General features: G+C 44.8%; 1 protein-coding gene across 1 annotated transcript; it reads left to right on the forward strand.

Moving 5' to 3' along the window:
- Positions 1-1424: 1424 nt before the first annotated feature.
- On the forward strand, positions 1425-17706 carry GOT2 (glutamic-oxaloacetic transaminase 2). The gene is made up of 10 exons (XM_019755008.2): positions 1425-1867; positions 6562-6718; positions 7737-7865; positions 9906-9965; positions 10709-10870; positions 11084-11188; positions 11508-11658; positions 12158-12323; positions 15383-15533; positions 16296-17706. Exons 1-10 carry the CDS (start codon positions 1482-1484, stop codon positions 16416-16418), a joined length of 1590 nt encoding a protein of 529 aa, XP_019610567.2. The 5' UTR covers positions 1425-1481; the 3' UTR covers positions 16419-17706.
- The last annotated feature ends 505 nt before the right edge of the window (positions 17707-18211 follow it).

Here is an 18211-nt window from a genome sequence, read left to right on the forward strand (position 1 = left end):
GGCCTGAAGTAGCCAGAGCAGTCATCACCCCTATCCCCTAGTGGCAGTTAGGGTTCCGTCTTCAGAGGGGGCATTGAGACACGTTAGTTAGCATGTCCCTAGGTAGACAGGGGGGTCCCTGGTAGAATAAACAAAGACAGCTGTATCCTGAAACTCCAGGTTCTGGGAATGTCTCCTTCACTCCAGGACAAATACACGAGAAGGTGCCTTAAGGTTGATACATGATCTTAAATCCCTTTTGGCCGGACAAAGGAGCAGATCTGATAGATAAGAATGGGTTATTTCATTATTCCCTTCAGGACGGACAAACAGGACAAATCTGATAGATGAATTCCATTAGAAGGCTCCAGCCCCCTTCCCCAAGCAGACAAGGGAAGGTGTAAAAGTAAAAACTTTTGCCTCAGTCACTGGGCTTCCCAGTTTCGGGTACCTCCTCCCGCTAGGGAGCTGCAACCTCTTCTCCTGCTTTTAATAAACTTTCTTCCTTAAAAAAAAAAAAAAAAAAAAAAAAAAGGAGGAGGAGGAAGAGAAGAAGAAAAAGAAGGAGAAGGAGAAGAAGAAGGCAGAGATTGGAGTGATGTGTCAACAAATCAAGGAATTGCCAAGGATTGCTGGCAACTACCAGAAGACAGAGGAGAGGTCTGGAACAGATTTGCCTCGGAGACTGAGGAAGGAACAAGCCCTGCCAACATCTTGATTTTGGACTTCTAGACTCAAGAACTGTGAAAGGATAAATTTTTTTTGTTTTAAACCATCCAGTGTGTGGTAATTTATAGGAAGGTTGTGTGGCAGCTGTAGAAAACTAAAACAGCGGTAAAATGGAAAGTTGTGGCCTGTGGGAGCATAGGATGAGGTCAGAGAGAGAACAGATGAGTCTGAGACAGTCAATTGAGGCGACAGTAAATCGGGGCTGGACTGGGAAGGGCGACTGGACTTATTCACGCAGGCAGTGTGATAACACAGAGGATTAATTAAATTGGCAAGGGACTCAGTGCTACTGGCGTTTTAGAGAAAAGTGACAGAATCAGCCGTTGTTTAGAGTAACTGTGTTTGAATAATTCAACTTCTGGAATCTCAAACTCATTCGCTTTTTCCTTTAAAAGTTATTAATTCCCTTCCACACACAACTGCAAGGATTTGACAAACTCCGGTTTGTCATTAGTAACCACGGGTTATTGTGCTTACTAAAGCAGGCTCTGTTTTTTTAGACATAATCGGCTAATCTCACTTGATCCTCACAAATGCTCCACGACAAAGGCACGTTATCATCTCCCCAGCAGAGATGAGGAAACGTTCAGGAAGGTGAGGTGATCTGCACTCAGGGAAACCTCCGGTTGAAGACGTAGGGTGGGCTACCTAGGCTACTGGCTGGCTGCATGGCGTTCGGCAAATCACTTCACCTACATCAACCTACATTTTGCAATCTTTCAAAATGGCGTAACAGCTGCTAGCACCTCTTCGGTCCGGCCCGTAGTGATTAAATGAATGAAGCGTGTCGAGCGCCACAAAGCGCGAAAAGCAGTGTCGTCACCATCTCCCGGGACCACGTGGCCCCGGCTGCGCAGACTTGCGGGGCGGGCCGACCTCCGGCTCAGCTCGGGCCTAGAACCTCGCTCCGGCCGCCAGGGTCCGCTGTGACGCGGCTCGGGCCCGGCCGCTCTAGCCTCCCCTGGGGACGTCGCTGTCCTTACCTTCGGCAGGAGCCCGCGCCTCCGTCTTTGCGCCCGCTGGCCCTCCGCTCCGTCCCGCAGCTACCCACTGCCCGCCTGCCGCCCACCATGGCCCTGCTGCACTCCAGCCGCATCCTGTCCGGGGTCGCCGCCGCCTTCCACCCAGGCCTCGCGGCCGCGGCTTCTGCCCGAGCCAGGTAAGCAGGGGAGACGGAGCCGGGACCACAGGCCTGCCTAGCCTAGCTGTGGGCGCTCTAGGGCATCGAGACACCCCCACCCACACCCCAGCACACACACTTTGTCTGCCACCCCCTCGGCTTCACAGGGGGCTGAGGATGGGGCGGCCGCGCCTCACAGTGACCCTCGGGGACCTACATCCCTCCCCTCCCCTGCACCCAGGACCGCAGGAGAGCGATGCAACGCGTTACCGAGTTAGGAAGTGAGGCCCTCTACGGCACCCGGACTGCCATGCCAGGGTCGGGGGTCACGAGGAGCCCTTTCGGCACAGGTTGGGGGGGGGGCTCGAGGGGCCAGGGGAGAGCTCGTGGGCTGCGGCGCCCGGGACTGCCTCGCGCGGATTGGCTGCGGCGCCCGGGACTGCCTCGCGCCGATTGGCCGCGGCGCTGGCGGGGAACGTGTGTGCCACGCCTGTGTCCTTGACAGGCTGCCCTGGGGGGCCGCGGTGCCCACCTGTCCTGGTCTCCCTTGGGCATGGACGGGGTTGGCAGGCTGGCGGCTGGCTGCAGTTTGTGTCCCCGGGGAAAGGAAGCTCACGGGTGGAAGGTTCCCGGGACTCGGGCATTCAGGCCCGGCTAGCCTCTGCATTCGATGACCTTGGCGCACAGCATCCTCCCGCGCGTGTTACCGCCTGAGTCACCCGTGACACCACCCCCCGTCGTTTGGCCTTTGGATGGAAGAGGGTCGCGGTGTAGTGCACCTCTTTTTTTTTTAAAGCCCTTAGGAGGTCTGGCTGTAGGGAAGTGGCCATCTCTCCATCTCGCTCTGCTCTTTCATTTCGTAAATATTTCATCATCCAAGTTTCACAGAGCCAAGTACTGGACCAGTTGCTGTTGATAGATACAGCCATGAACAAGCTTGAGGGAGGGACAGGTGTCACCCAAAAAATTACAAGTGTATCATTTCAAACTGTGTGATAAGTGTTGCAAAGAAAAAGCCCCCTGTATTAAACGAATTAGTAATTCCTTCCTAGTGGAGAGACCTGAGCCAGGCGTTTAATTTACTCAAGAAGCCGATTGGGTGTCCTTAAGGACTACCTAATCAGGAACCGAGTCTACAAACCACCACAACCAGATATTAACTCCAAGGAGCAAGGCCTTGACCTTTTGTGTGCTTTGGCCTTTTGTTTGAATGTATGTATGATGTCTGCAAGCCAGCAAAACAGTTTGTCCTTTACAGAGCCCCCACTCTTGGCAGTAGTTTTGCCCAGGCTTTCACACTTGCTTCTCTCCCTGATTTGGTTCCTTCTTGGCTCACTGTCAAGGTGTGCTCTTTAAGTCAGCCTACTTAGTGGACCAGAATTAGGAAGGGAGTATCATTTACGCAGTAAATTTGGAGAACAGAAAGGGGTACATAAAATTATGGGCAAAAGAAAGTGTTTCACCACCAAAGTAATTTTAACCTCATCTTATGATTTGGCTGGGTGGCCTACAGCTCTCAGAGTGCTTGATGAAAATCCCTATGGGTGTGACCTTTTAGTCATTCTTGCAGTGTGAGAGCCTGAGTCATGTTGCTTTTCTGTCCTTTCCCCCATCAGAATATAAATTCCATGAGAGTAGAGACCGTACCTACTTTGTTCACTGTCATATCTCAGCACTTAAAACAGTGCCTCCGTGTCTTTCAAGTTGAATTTTTTTTCCCTTTCTTCCGCCTGCCCCACTCCCACTCCAATTCAAGCCGTTGTTTCTCAGTCTAGCTGGTATTATGAGCCTTGCATGCCCCCCTCCCCCTTGCTGAGGAATTCGGTTGCCAGTCGTGGGTCAGCAGCTCATGGCAGCTCTCACTACTCACGCTGGCTGCTGGCCATTCACGCTGGCCGCGTGGCCAGCTCATGGTAGCACACGGCAGCTCAAGATGGTTGCCGGCCACTCATGCCGACCTCATGCCGACCTCTGGCTGGTCCCACGGCAGCCCAGCTGCAGGGAGAGCTGTTGTTCACAATCTTAGCTGCAGAAGGCGCAGCTCACTGGCCCATGTGGAAACCCAACTGGTGATCTCCGCGTTAGGAGCATGGCGCTCCAACCACCTGAGCCACCAGGCAGGTCCAAATTGAATATTTTTATTTTAAACTTGGAATTTTTTTGTTGTTGTTGTTAATGCAATAGAAACAAATATGCCATCTTAATATTGTATCTTAGATAAAAGTCTAAGCATATAGGGAAACTACAGTTGCAAAATGTATACCAAAAATATAGTCTTGGAATATATGAGCGCTTACAGTTGAGGTGCTGTTCAGGTTTAAACATGATACATGACTGGATGATAGAACCAGATGTCTGCTAGCTGTTCAGACAGCTAGAAAGAACCTTCACTCCAGCCACTATAGGAGTGATCTTTACCTAAAGCCAAATGTTTAAAAGTGGAAAACATTGAAAATAAACTTAACTAATTGAAGTTTCTTTCAAAAAAAAAGCTCATTCTAATATAGTAAAGCCCTGGCAGTTGATATTCTGACACACTGAGGATTTGTCCTACTTAATTTTCACATGTGGGTCGTTTAAATGGAAGTCTCAAGTTTAAGTGTTTCCTCTAGCTTCATTTATAAAACAGCACTAAACATTTAACTTTTTCTTATTGACCTGTGCTATAAAAGCATAGTGACATTAAATCAGACATAGCCGCAGGTCAATGAAGAAAGAAAAATATGCTGATGTAATTTGATTTATAATGATCTCTTAATTATTTAATTCTGATTAGTTAATTTTTTTTAATTGGGGAATATTAGGGAACAGTGTGTGTGTTTCCAGGACCCATCAGCTCCATGTCAAGCCTTTGTTTTCAACCTAGTTGTGGAGGGCGCAGCTCACTGGTCCATGTGGGACTCGAACCGGCAACCTTGGTGTTATGAGCACCTAACCAACCGAGCCATCCAGCCACCCCTCATTGTTTAATTTTTAATGAAACAACTGAAGAAGTATCATGAGACCCTTTAGAAAGGCAGTGTGCAATAGTGGTAGTACAGTAACCAATAGTTAGCACACCAAAATTATAGTTTTTTAAATTTTATTTTGCAATTACAATTAACATTCAATATTACATTAATTTCAGGTTATAATATAGTGGTTAGACATTCATATAACTTACGAAGTGATCCCCCTAATAAATCTAGTACCCACCTGGCATCTTACATAGTAATCACAATATTATTCACTATGTTCCCTGTGCTGTACCTTATATCCCCATGACTCAAAATTGTAGAGTGTGTTTGCTATTGTTAGCTCTGTGATCATTAGCCAGTTGGTTAACCTCATAAAGTAAGAATGTGAGGGGAAGCATGTTAAAAACTAAAGTAGGGCTGGCCCGGTGGCTCAGGTGGTTGGAGCTCTGTGCTCCTGACGCCAAAGGCTGCCGGTTCGATTCCCACATGGGCCAGTGGGCTCTCGACCACAAGGTTGCCGGTTGGTCTCCTCACCTCCCTCAGGGGATGGTGGGCTCCACCCCCTGCAACTGAAAACGGGGACTGGACCTGGAGCTGGGCAGTGCCCTCCACAACTAGGATTGAGAGGACAGCAACTTGGCTTGGAGGAAGTCCTAGAAGTGCATGCTGTTCCCCACTGAAGTCCTGTTCCTCCCCCCCCCAAAAAAAAAAAAAAAAGTCTATAAAGTACTAGGTAGGTTCCTGGGGAAACGGCGAGGCACTGGAATTGACAATGCTTATCTGAATACTAAGTACCTAACATCTTTTGGTTGGCGAGTCACTATTGCTCAATGGCTGAGGCTTTGTGCTTATGTCCAAAGTGCACTGATAGGAATCACTTTGTCGGCCACAGGTTGTCCGCGTCAACTTTGTCCCCCCTGCAGCACCCTTTTCTTCATCTGGTACTGTCGCTTTTAAAACATCAGAGTTCTTACAGTGTGGGCAGAGAGTGTTTGCCCTTTAAGGAATGGAATAATGAGTAGCATGGAGGACGTGCGCGTGATTACTGATGGAGGACTAACCAAACAGAATCCCTGCTCCTCTATTTAGATTTTTGAGATTCAATATTTTCAAATTGCTTTTAGAATTCTTCTTAAAAGATACCACTCTCAATATCTCTCTGCCAGAAGACTCAAGGCAGTTGTTTCTGAGAGAACTTCTATGCTAGATAATATTTTGAAAGAACATGACAAATAAGTGCTCTTCACACCGTTTCACAAAGGTGCCTTTTATCCTTGTGGTTAGAGGCAGCGACTCTGTCATCACTGAGTAAAGAATTTGAAGACAGAACCATCTTTTTAAAACTGGAAATTGCTTGCTAGAAGCTCTCCATAGTCTGTCCTTGGCCTTGGAAGTGTTCCTTTCACTCATCAGTTAATGACAGTGCTAAAGATAGGCAGGTGGCTACATGTTTCAAGATCTGAATTGTGGAGAGGAAATAATGTTGCTCCAAAATGTCTGTTTCTTAACTATTGCTTAGATACGCGAACAACCAGAAAGCCGAAAATAATGAAGAAAATCAGAGGGATTTTGAGTTTTGAAATTATTAAGTCTTCTCCACTCTTCTGCAAGGTGCTTTGACGTCTTATGCATTGTTAGATTATTGGTGCCTATTGTTACATCCTGTGCATAGTAAACAAGTAAAAATTGGTTTTAATGGGTTTGTGGCAGATCCAAGATGTCTCTGGCCATGGAAACCTTGCTCCTGTAACTGATGTCTTGTATTTCCCATTTTAGCTCTTGGTGGACCCATGTGGAGATGGGGCCCCCAGATCCTATCCTGGGAGTCACAGAAGCCTTTAAGAGAGACACCAACAGCAAAAAGATGAATCTGGGAGTTGGTGCCTACCGGGATGATAATGGAAAGCCGTACGTGCTTCCTAGCATCCGGAAGGTAAGCTTGCCTGGTTTAAGGGTTTGCTTTTGGTCTCAGGAAGTCAGTTTAAAGTACTCGGCAAGTGTTAGCTATTGTTGCAAGCTGGAGCACCACCACACACTTTTGTACATTACCTCATCAGCTCTTAAGCTCAACTGAATGAGGGGTAGAAACAGTTGTTCCCCCATTCGATAGATGTAGAAACTGAGACTCAAGAGGTTAATAATAAGGGGCCGGCCCCGTGGCTCAGGTGGTTGGAGCACTGCCGGGGTTGCCCGTTGGATTCCCACATGAGCCAGTGAGCTGCGCCCTCTACAGCTAAGATGGTGAACAACAGCTCTCCCTGGAGCTGGGCTGCCGTGAGCAGCTGGAGGTCGGTGTGAGCTGCTTTGTGCGGCTGTGAGCGGCTGACTGACCACTGGCAACCGATTGCCTCAGCCAGAGGAGCGCAAGGCTCATAATACCAGCATGGGCCAGGGAGCTGCGTCCTACACAACTAGACTGAGAAACAACGACTCAAACTGGAGGGGGGAGAGAGGAGGCGGAAGAAAGGGGGGGAAAATGAGGTTAATAAGTTGCCCAGGGTCACACAGCCAGGTCTCTGACTCCAAATCATGAATATATGTGGTTGTTAGTGTATTAACCCTTTGAAATTCTTAGACTGGCATGTACCTTGAACTACTTTTTTTTTTAATGTATCTAGTTTGATTTTATCATCTTATATCTATTTTAAATGTTGCGCTTAAACCTTGTTCTTGTACATTCCAAGAATGCCGTTTTATGTTAAATGGTAACCAAGAGAAACTATATACCCATCCACGGAAAACCTAACTTAAAAAAAAAAAGCGAAAAAATGTTTTAATATTTCTGTTTGCAATATGATAAAGTATTTTACTTATCTTGCTTCTTGGACAATATCTCCAAATAAAAAAACAAGGCTTTACCGCCAAGATTTAACTTATTAAACAGTAAATATTGATCGAGATAATTCCAAGTAAGGCAAAGAAGCTAAATGAATGCATTTTCTCCTGTCTAGGCAGAAGCCCAGATTGCTGCAAAAAATTTGGACAAAGAATACCTGCCCATCGGGGGACTGGCTGAATTTTGTAAGGCATCTGCAGAATTAGCGCTGGGTGAGAACAGCGAAGTGTTGAAAAGTGGCCGGGTAAGCGGAGCAGATTCTGGCATCATGCAGGATCTGTTTTTAAATTTAATAGTTTAAACAAATTTGAAATAATTTCAACCATTTTAAACCAATAAGAAAAGGTAGACCCCTTTGTGTGTGATGATTGTTTTGAAGTGGCCACACTTTTGCTCATATCCCTTCTTGAGATAGTAAATTGGCACTAATTAAAGAGTTTTTATAATGCCAATCCCAAAAACGTGGTAGTAATATGATAGATTTAACACTGCTTTTGTTAGTCTCTATATTCATTTTACATTAAATATGCTTTAGAAACGCCAAGCTCCGCCTAGTTTTAGGCCTATAATTAGTCTCCACCCTCATGTCCTAAGCTTCCCGGAAACAAGCCACAGGTAGACTGTTGGGGCTACGACCAGTCTGGCACACCTCTGTTGTTCCTTCACAGCCAGTTCAGACACTGAAAGGGAGCAGATCATGCTCCCTTCCTGCTGCCTCCCTCCTCTCTCAGAGGTCCAGAGAGCATCACTGCAGCCATGAAGGGAAGCATAAGAACAAATGTCTCTTAGTTGTCTCCTTCCGGCTCCATGGGGAACCCTCTTATTGTAGAAGAAAAATAGCCGTAAAGGTCACCGGACATAAGCTTTTTGCAGGCAGATTCCTGTATGCACCCACTGCAGGCCTGCCTTTGTAAAGACGACCAGTATCACGCAGGTGGGATGCAGACACACCACCTGTGTGCCTGACCTGACCCGTGGGGTCGTGTGCAGTCTAGTTTACTTTCTTTTGCAACAAGTATGTTTTTTTAACGGATACATTTGTATGTTTAAATATTTATTTTTCTGTGTAAGTCTGGGGAAAAACACACAAAGTAGCAAAAACTAAGCCAACATGTCTCCCCTTCCCAGCTGTCCAAGGCCAGAATAAATACATTTTCTTCACAAGGTTGATCTAAGTCCACTGGTTAGTTCATTGACTGAGAGAAAAGCATACAACCTCAACAGCATCTGTGATGTAGTTATGCTCATTAATCATGGACAGAATGTGGTTTGATTGCTATCCAGTCAACCACTTTTTAACCCCTCATGAAAACTTCTGTATTTTTCTGGAATGTTTGCTTAGTCTGTGGACATCTAGTCAATTGTAACCTAAGTATGAAACTGGCTTATCTTAAAATAACATCAGCTTGTCTTTCATAAATTGTACCTTTGTGAATTAATAGTATTATCAGATCTACAGTTACGTTTTTGTGTCTATCCAGCCAAAGTTGGCAGAGACAAACTGTTGAATACAAGAGCTTGTTAGTTGGGTTCCCCACCATTTAATCTAGAGTCCCCCAGTCCAGAAAATTTAATAAGTATATTTCGTAAAGCTTTGTATTTCTGTGGTGCCAAACACACACACACACACACACACCTTTGGTTTCTTACTCATCTCCTAAAGTTGGCTGATTCAAAGAAACAGATTTACCTCGGGCATCTCTCTGTTACCTAAAAGATGAATATTTTCAAATTCCAAAAACTCATGAAGGGCACCTCTTCAACAACTTTGAAAATATAATGTTATTTTAATATACATGTTGACTGGCTTTTTTTGATGTTGGGAGAGTCATTCAATCTTGCATAATTGTAGAATAATGTTTTAATATAGTGATTATTCTTAGTGTCTTTTTTTCTTTGTATAAATCACTCCTTTCTCATGGGGGTAGGATGGGGAGGGGATTCTGTGTCCTGAAAGTTTCACATATAACACAGGATTACACTAAAAACAGGCCCTAAGAAATTAGCTTCAGCCTCAACAAAGGTATTGGGAACTGGAGAAACGGCTCTTTTGAGAATCCATGAGGAGAGTCAAGTCAATCTGTCTCTTAGCAAATGGGGAAATGAAACAGTCGTGCTGTTCTCTTGTTTCCAAATACTCTTTTGGAGCATGTCTTCAGCTTCTGAAAAAGGAAGGGTGTTGACTGTACCGGGCCATGCTTCTCTGTACTTGACCTCTGTTTTGTTAAGTTGTGTGCCTGGAGGGAGTGCTGTACCTCACTAACCGTGGGTGTCCCTCCCTCAGTATGTCACCGTGCAGAGCATTTCTGGAACCGGGGCCTTAAGGATCGGAGCAAGTTTTCTGGTGAGTCCGGAAATTCCTTCGGGAAAGAACTGTAAGACAGTCTGTAAGCTGAGAATGATGGGGCTTCCTATTGCATGTGTATTTGCTGACCCGGAAATAGATTTCCTCTTTCCACTAAGTTGGAAGATTTCTTGTTCTCTGTTAAATGGAGTCAGGGTTAAAAATGAAAGTACTTAGAAGAAATTACAAAGAAGGTATTATTTGTAATATTATGAGATATTATAATAATAATAAATATAATTTATTGAGCACGTGCTATTATCAGGAGCTTTTATATTTTAACTCGTATTTTTTTTAATTTGTTCATTTTTTTAAATTAAAGTTTACTGGGGTGACAATTATTAGTAAAGTTACATAGATTTCAGGTATACAATTCTGTATTACATCATCTATAAACCACCCAGAGTCAGTTCTCCTTCCGTCACCATATATTTGATCCCCTTTACCCTCATCTACCACGCCCCTCCTCCCCTTAACTCGTTTATTTTTAGGAAGGAGTTTCACTTTACGCCATTTTACAGATGAAGAAATTGAGACTCAGAGAGGTCTTTGGCTGCACAACCAGTATAACTGTCAGAGCCTGGATTCCAACCCAGGCAGTCTCGCTACTTAATCAGCACTGTCTCTCAATCATAGAGAGGAGTTGAGTTTCAGTGGAGAAAAATGTCTTCTCAATAAAATACATCAACTTTTTTTGCCTCTCCTTTCATTGTTTTCTCATTCCCTTTCATCCCATCTCTTAGCAAAGATTTTTCAAGTTCAGTCGAGATGTCTTTCTGCCCAAACCCACCTGGGGAAATCACACCCCCATCTTCAGGGACGCTGGCATGCAGCTGCAGGGTTATCGGTACTACGACCCCAAGACGTGCGGCTTTGACTTCACAGGTGCTATGGAGGACATTTCAGTAAGTGTGGCTTCCAGGGCAGGAGGGGTGAAGGAACAAGGAAGAAACTGCCCTGTGGAGATCGGGTGCCTCCCTGCGGGGTCTCAATACCTGGCTTAAAATACTGGGGATGCGCTGACTCCCAGCCCTCCTTATTTTTCTTACTTATCAACTAATAGTGACTTAGCTCCTTTTGAAGCTGCAAAGCAATCTCTTGGTTGTTTGTCTTTTTAGAAAATACCACAGCAAAGTGTTCTTCTCCTGCACGCCTGTGCCCACAATCCCACCGGAGTGGACCCTCGCCCTGAGCAGTGGAAGGAGATAGCAGCAGTGGTGAAGGTGAGGCGGGTGAACTGGCAGTGACAGTCCTGTGTTCAGTAGCTAGCCTTAGATGCTTAACCTGGCAAAGTCTTACCAGTGATAGTTAATTAACCTCAAGCCCATGTGAAGTTTCCACACATTGTTAAGTGGCCAGGAAAGAGCTCCTCACTTGCAGGATTAGTAGTGCTGTAACTGATGATACATGAGAAGTTTGGAAATAATTTTTGTTCCTCAACCTGGGTGAAGGGAATTCTGATAGAACTTGTCATTGGTTTGCCTGTCTGGGCATCTCAAGACGGACTGCCTCAAGCTTTGGTCTTCTCTTTTTCCTTCCCAGAAAAACAATCTCTTTGCGTTCTTTGACATGGCCTACCAAGGCTTTGCCAGTGGTGATGGGAACAAGGACGCCTGGGCCGTACGCCACTTCATCGAACAGGGCATTAATGTTTGTCTCTGCCAGTCCTATGCCAAGAACATGGGCTTATACGGTAAAGTAAAAGACCCAGCTTGATATGTGTTCTGATGAGCTTGATGAAGTGCTGGGAGAGGATGCCACAGGGATGTGGAGTGTGGTGTGCGTGCGTGCGTGCGTGTGTTACCTGTGTCCCTCCTTACCCAAAGAGGAAGGAAAGGCAGGTAAAATGGATTTTACTGATCGTAGCCATATCTTCTTTATCGTCCCTGAATTCCTCCAGCAAAGAGAACTGATTCCTGCTTCTCTAAACGCTAAGTGGCTGCTCCATGAGCCAAGAAGATGGGTACAATAAAAAGAGACGTTTGAATACTCTTCAGTACTCAAACTTTCTATTGTACCTAGAGGGACCATACTGGTTGTTAAAAAATTTTACAAAAGAAAAAATTATGTATAGCAAAGTGTTATGTTTCTGGTGCTTCTTATGGAAACAGATACCATGTAGCAAACTGCACCATGATTTGCTTTAGCATTTTAGCCAGACCTGGAAGACAAGAAGCACTTTCTCTTTTCAGGTGAGCGTGTGGGAGCCTTCACTGTGGTCTGCAAAGATGCTGATGAAGCCAAAAGGGTAGAGTCACAGTTGAAGATCTTGATTCGCCCCATGTATTCCAACCCTCCTGTCAATGGGGCGCGGATTGCCTCTACCGTTCTGAACAGCCCCGACCTGCGCAAACAATGGTAAACGCTCACTGACACTCCCCAACCACCTCCTTCCCCATCACGCAGCCTTCAAAGCTGGTTCCAGTTGGCCCCCAGTGACATGCAGTATTCCACAGCTTCCATGTGTAGGAGGGGAGAAGAATGTGCATTTTGTTAGCACTTTCAAATTAATGCACTGGTCTTTCCCTGTAAGAGACACACATGATTCAAAAATGGCAGTTTCTTTTATTCCATCATTTCCAGGTTAAGTAAAACCTGCCTCCGCCTCAATGTAAGTTCATATTGAAATACCTTACATAGGAAAACTTTCTTAAGAACATCATATTTTTTTTTTATCCTAATAATAGCTAGCATTGAATTGGTATTTCTGCATGTTTTGGGTTTTATTATGCATACCATCTGACTGTCTTGGCACCACCTCTAAATTCGTGTTACTTGGCTTTTTGACCACAATCCATGGAAGCCACATTTTACCTGATGATCCTGAACACAGATGACCTCCATATGTATGTGTATATAACTAGAACAGTTTCAAAACTCAAAACTTAGGCTTTGTTTGTGTGCTCCCCTCCAACATTTTCTAAATGCTAATTGCATCCAACTGCATTGAATTTATTGCTTACTAATGGGTCATGATACAATTTAAAAAACATTGCTGTGGATCAGGGATTGGCAAACTACGTTCTGCAGGTCAAATCTAGTCTGCCCCCTATTTTTGTAAATAAAGTTTTGTTGGCACACAAGCATTTATTTTTTGACGAATTGTATATGGCCACTTTCGCGCTGTAACAGCAGAGTTCAGTAGTTGTGACAGAGAGCTTATAGCCCATAAAACCTGACATGTTTACGATTTGGCCCTTTATAAAAAGTTTGCCAATCCCTGCTCTATATAATTTAGAGTTAATAAAAAGCTCAGATGCCCATGGAAGATGTGATTTGTTATACAAGAATTTATCCCTTGTAGCTGGTTAGGTAAGGGGGTATATCTCTGAGCAGTATCATGGATAGAAAAGCTAAATCTGCTGTCTGCTACCTGCAGGAAACTTCATCTGCAGCTCACCTAGTTGTCATGTGGAAACTTAAATTAATCCTGTGAACATTGACATCAATAGTCTGGTTCGGGATAGTTCGTTTCAGTACAAAGGATCCATGCTAGCCTTATAAAAACTCCACTACTTTTTAAATTACAGTTTGTTTTCCATTGTAAAGTTAATATGTAGGTACATTTCAGAAAGTTTGGGAAAGGGAAAAATAAACCACAACTCGAGTCACTATAACCCAGCTTTTTTTTCTTTGCCCATTGTTATCCATAGTTGTCATATACTGTGAGCCATACTGTTATATATGTATGTATAGGGTTGGTTTTGTTTTTGTCAGTTAGAATTATACTCAGCTCTTTTTTTAACTTCATATTTTAAGTGTATTTTTATATTTCCATATTCCCTAATGGTTAGCAAGATTTTGGTGTGTGTTTTTTTTAATGTGTGCATTTCAATGCACATTTGAAGTCTAGGGACAAAGATGACAAAGATACTCTCTACCCTTGGGAGTTACCATCTAGTGAGAACGATCCACATATGCCATTGATACAAGACAGAATGGAATAAATGCTGACTAAAGGAAGAGCCATTCATTCTAGTGGGGAATGAGGGAGGATGTAATGAAAACAGCAGCATTTGAGCTGTGCCTTGAAGAGAGAAGGCTTTTTTCCCCAAAGGAAGTAAAGGGGAAGGGGAAAACCAGACGGAGACGTGCATGAGGAAAGGCAAAGGCATGCAATACACATCGTGTACGAGGAGAATGTGCTTTGAAAACCCCAAGTGGTTTTGTGGCAAAGACAGTTTGAGGAGGATGTGGAAGGCTGCCAAGCTGGGCAGGTGGGAGCAGATCATGAAGCACCTTGATTGATATTGTGAAAAGTCACAGCTTCATTCTGTGGGCAACAAAGAGCATGGAGGGGTTTGCTAAGGTCTAGCCCTGGCCACACACTCAGTGGCCTTTAGGACCCAGGCCTCAAAGTGAATGGAGCTAGATGAGTGCGACTACAGGAAATGTAAAAATCACATGCTGTCCCTAGAGGGCCAGGGGTTCCAGGTCCAGCCAGTAATTGCTCTGCTGATGCAGTGTTGCCAGCATCTTATTTTTCAGGAGAGCCCCTAAATCCACATTTTTATGTGCAAGTGCCCAATTTAAAAATGTTTCACTGCGTCAAATAAAACATGACTGAGACTGTTATGTGACCTTTAATTGGCAATTTGTAACCTTTGTCCTAACTGCATGACATCATCGTGAAGAGATGGTTTGGAAAATGAACACGTTAGAACAGGGAGATACACTATAAATGTTTTTACAGACATCTAGTTGGTGAGAGCCGACACGAATTGCCCATGGAGCCATAGCAGTTGAGGGAATGGGTAGTCTGAAGAAGGGGAAGATGTGTCTAGAATCAAGACAGCCGTGTCTAGTCAGAGAACTGCCTTCTCCCGGTCCCCAGAGAGAATGAACCCTCTCTTCCCGGGGCTGGCTGAGCATAGCACTATTGGTTCTTTCTTTCTCCTATCTTGTTCCGTCATCGTTGCTGTCTACGGGTCTGCTCCCAGCCTCTGTTGTAAGCTTTTAAAGGCAAGGACCATGTCTCAGTCCTCTCTCTCCTCAGCACCTAGCACATAGCTTGGCACGTTGTGGGTTCACCGCGCCTTGTCTTAATTATGATGGCCGGAGTGTTTATTCCATCCATGTTAAAATGTCGTATTTTACTGGATAGTCCACAGCTTTTGCCCCCTGCATAAAGGGTGGAGAGCCTTAACCTTCCTCAGTTTTAGCAGGATTCATTCATTCAGCTTTTTTCCTAATAACTCAATTATATTAACTATTTTAGTTGCCTAATCAAAATAGTGTTCTGATATAAAACAGAATGCCATAAAATAGCTTTCTTCCTGGACCAGCACTTGACTCAGTCAAGGACAAAGAATGAACCCACCCAAGGGGAGTACTCGAGGAAGGTGAAAATGCTGTGAGCTGTGGCTTAGCTGTCAGGGCAAGGCTGGCCTGGAGCTGCATCGGGTGTTTTCCCACAGGTTGCAGGAAGTGAAAGGCATGGCTGACCGCATCATCAGCATGCGGACTCAGCTGGTCTCCAACCTCAAGAAGGAGGGGTCCTCCCGCAACTGGCAGCACATCACCGACCAGATCGGCATGTTTTGTTTCACAGGACTAAAGCCTGAACAGGTGAGTGACGCCCGTTTCCCTGCAGCCGACCAATGAATCAGACCTTGTAAACCAGAATTCCTTACAGGTCACCTGCCTATTCAGGATTACCCTAAAACCAGTAATTTTGGAGCCCTTTTAGGTACAAGAAGGACGTAACATTCATTCTGTTCCATGTATTAGTTGCTTACCTGTCTAGATCTTCCATGAGGTTGCAAACTCCCAAAGAGCAGGACTTGTTTTTGATCATTTTTGTGACCACAGCTGCTTCTCGGCAGATACTAGAACAAGCAAGAGCCTGTTTATTGATAAGAGAAATAGCGATTCCATAGCTGGCTTCTGGATCTGTTTTTCTACAGATGCTGAATCTAAGTTTTTTTTTTCACCTGTTCCCACCTCAGAATTCATTATACTACTTTAAAATCGCTTTTTTTGCCTTCTGTTACTCTAAGCTAGTATGCCAAATTTTGAAAATAGGATTTAAATGAGAAAATAGAGCCACTGGTATTTTTTTTTTCAATTTTTTATTGGGGAATGTTGGGGAACAGTGTATTTCTCCAGGGCCCATCAGCCCCAAGTAGTTGTCCTTCAATCTAGTCATGGAGGACGCAGCTCACTGGCCCATGTGGGAATTGAACTGGCAACCCTGTTGTTCAGAGGTCCCACTCTCACCAGCTGAGCCGTCTGGCCACCCTGTTATTTTTCTTTTTTAACCCTTGGTGATTGTGCCAGGGCTGGGAAATTCCCCGGCCTGGACGTACCCAAGCACTCTTCTCTCTGCAGGTGGAGCGGCTGACCAAGGAATTCTCCATCTACATGACAAAAGACGGCCGTATCTCTGTGGCAGGGGTCACCTCGGGCAACGTGGGCTACCTTGCCCATGCCATTCACCAGGTCACCAAATAATTTCCCTGACAAGAGGAAACAGAGACAACCTTGCTGTCACCTCTGCTGTTGTGAGATTCACATGGAGGAAGAGGAAGGGTGGCTGGTGGTGAGCGGATCATTTCTTTCGACCACAGTACTTAAAACTCAGCATTTGAATGTGTTTCTCAGAAGGAAAAACAAAAAACAAAAAAAACCATGTAGGTAAATAGGTAGAGGCATCTGTGTGGAACTTTGTGGCTCTGAACCAAACTCTCCCTCATCTTTGTATCTCCAGCTTTTCCGAAAGAGTTTACATGTACAAGAAAGTCATAGCCAAAAAGAACCTTTCAATCACGCCATTGCAATATTTCCGAAGCTTTAACTGAAGCACCTTGTGGTGTTAATCCAACATGAAAATACCACTTATTAGAGGCTTTGTGAGAAGACCTAGTTCTAACATTAACTGTCGGCCTCATGTTTGTCTTCCCGTGATTAAGCCACCTTGTCAACAGACCACAATTACAGAAACAGTGTTTTGTGAAAACCAGCAAGTCTGCTGCCCACTGCAGCAAGGGAAAAAAGATGCTGTTTCCAGTCTCATTTAAGAAAAAAACAAAGAAGGCCCCCTTTTTTAGCACTCGCAGGCATTTTAGTGTTCTGGCCTCCCTAGTCACTGCTGTTCTTTTCTGTAGGCACAGAGATCTATAACTAGCCTAGATTTTCATCCTGTCCTCTGCTCAACTGACCACCCACCCCAACCTACTGCGTTCACTTACTTGAAGAATGAAGAACATCGTTTACTGCTCGCCCCAAGCCCTCACCTTTCTCGGCAAAGAATAGGCAAATGCACTTAAACTGCGTTTCCCTGAAAATAAGACCTAGCCGAACAATCAGTTCTAATGTGTCTTCTGGAGTAAAACTTAATGTAAGACCCGGTCTTATTTTACTATAAGACCGGGTCTTATATTAATTTTTGCTCCAAAAGACGCATTAGAGCTGATTGCCGGCTAGGTCTTATTTTCGGGGAAACAGGGTACTTCAGCATTCTCTTCAGTGATTGTCTCCTGCCGGGATGTTGCCTCTGCCCAGCTAGACCTCGTACCTGCATTCAGTGCTGTGGTGAAGTCACTCATGTCACATCACATCACGAGTCAGGCGGTGCAGGGTAGAACCAGGAAATAACTATTCTGGGCTTTGGTCTTAACCTTCATGTGCTGCCAGCTGGGCCCAGGCTTCACCTGTTGGGGAGATACCCACCATCTGCTCTAATCATGTAGACTTACCGCAGCCTGGTTTCTCTGTTACAATAAAGTTACTGTAGACTGGACCACTGTCTACTGTGTCATCTTTTTTCTTTCATGGGAGGAAAGGGGAGAAATGGCTGTATATCCCATAAGTTGGAACTCGTGTTCCCCTGACCATAAGCCAACAGCTGTGTTAGCTGTTCCAAATGTAAACGAAAGCCACATCTTTCTCTTTGCCTTGCCATTCAGCTTGTCCAGTTCCAACATGTTGAAAATGTAGGTGTAATCCTTTGGACCTTGGGGGACAAGTGGGGTACCTCAGAGGATCTTGTGGGTGTAGACTGGGAGCAGAGGAGATGAAGGGGAGGTGGCAGCTTCCGATGTCTATAGGAGCCAAGTAGGTAATACAAATAAACAGTGAAGGTAAAGTAAAAAGAGCAATGGAACCTGGATGTAAGATGGTCCCTGGTGACCAACCCTCAACCTCAGTGATGAGGAGCGATAGGGAAGTGACAGGCACTATGAGAATGAAAGTCCAGGGTTGCAGGTCTTAAATTTTTCCTGATTTTTATGGGAGGTCTATCAATG

The sequence above is a fragment of the Rhinolophus sinicus genome, linkage group LG11 (assembly GCF_036562045.2).
Source record: "Rhinolophus sinicus isolate RSC01 linkage group LG11, ASM3656204v1, whole genome shotgun sequence".
Lineage (NCBI taxonomy): Eukaryota > Metazoa > Chordata > Mammalia > Chiroptera > Rhinolophidae > Rhinolophus > Rhinolophus sinicus.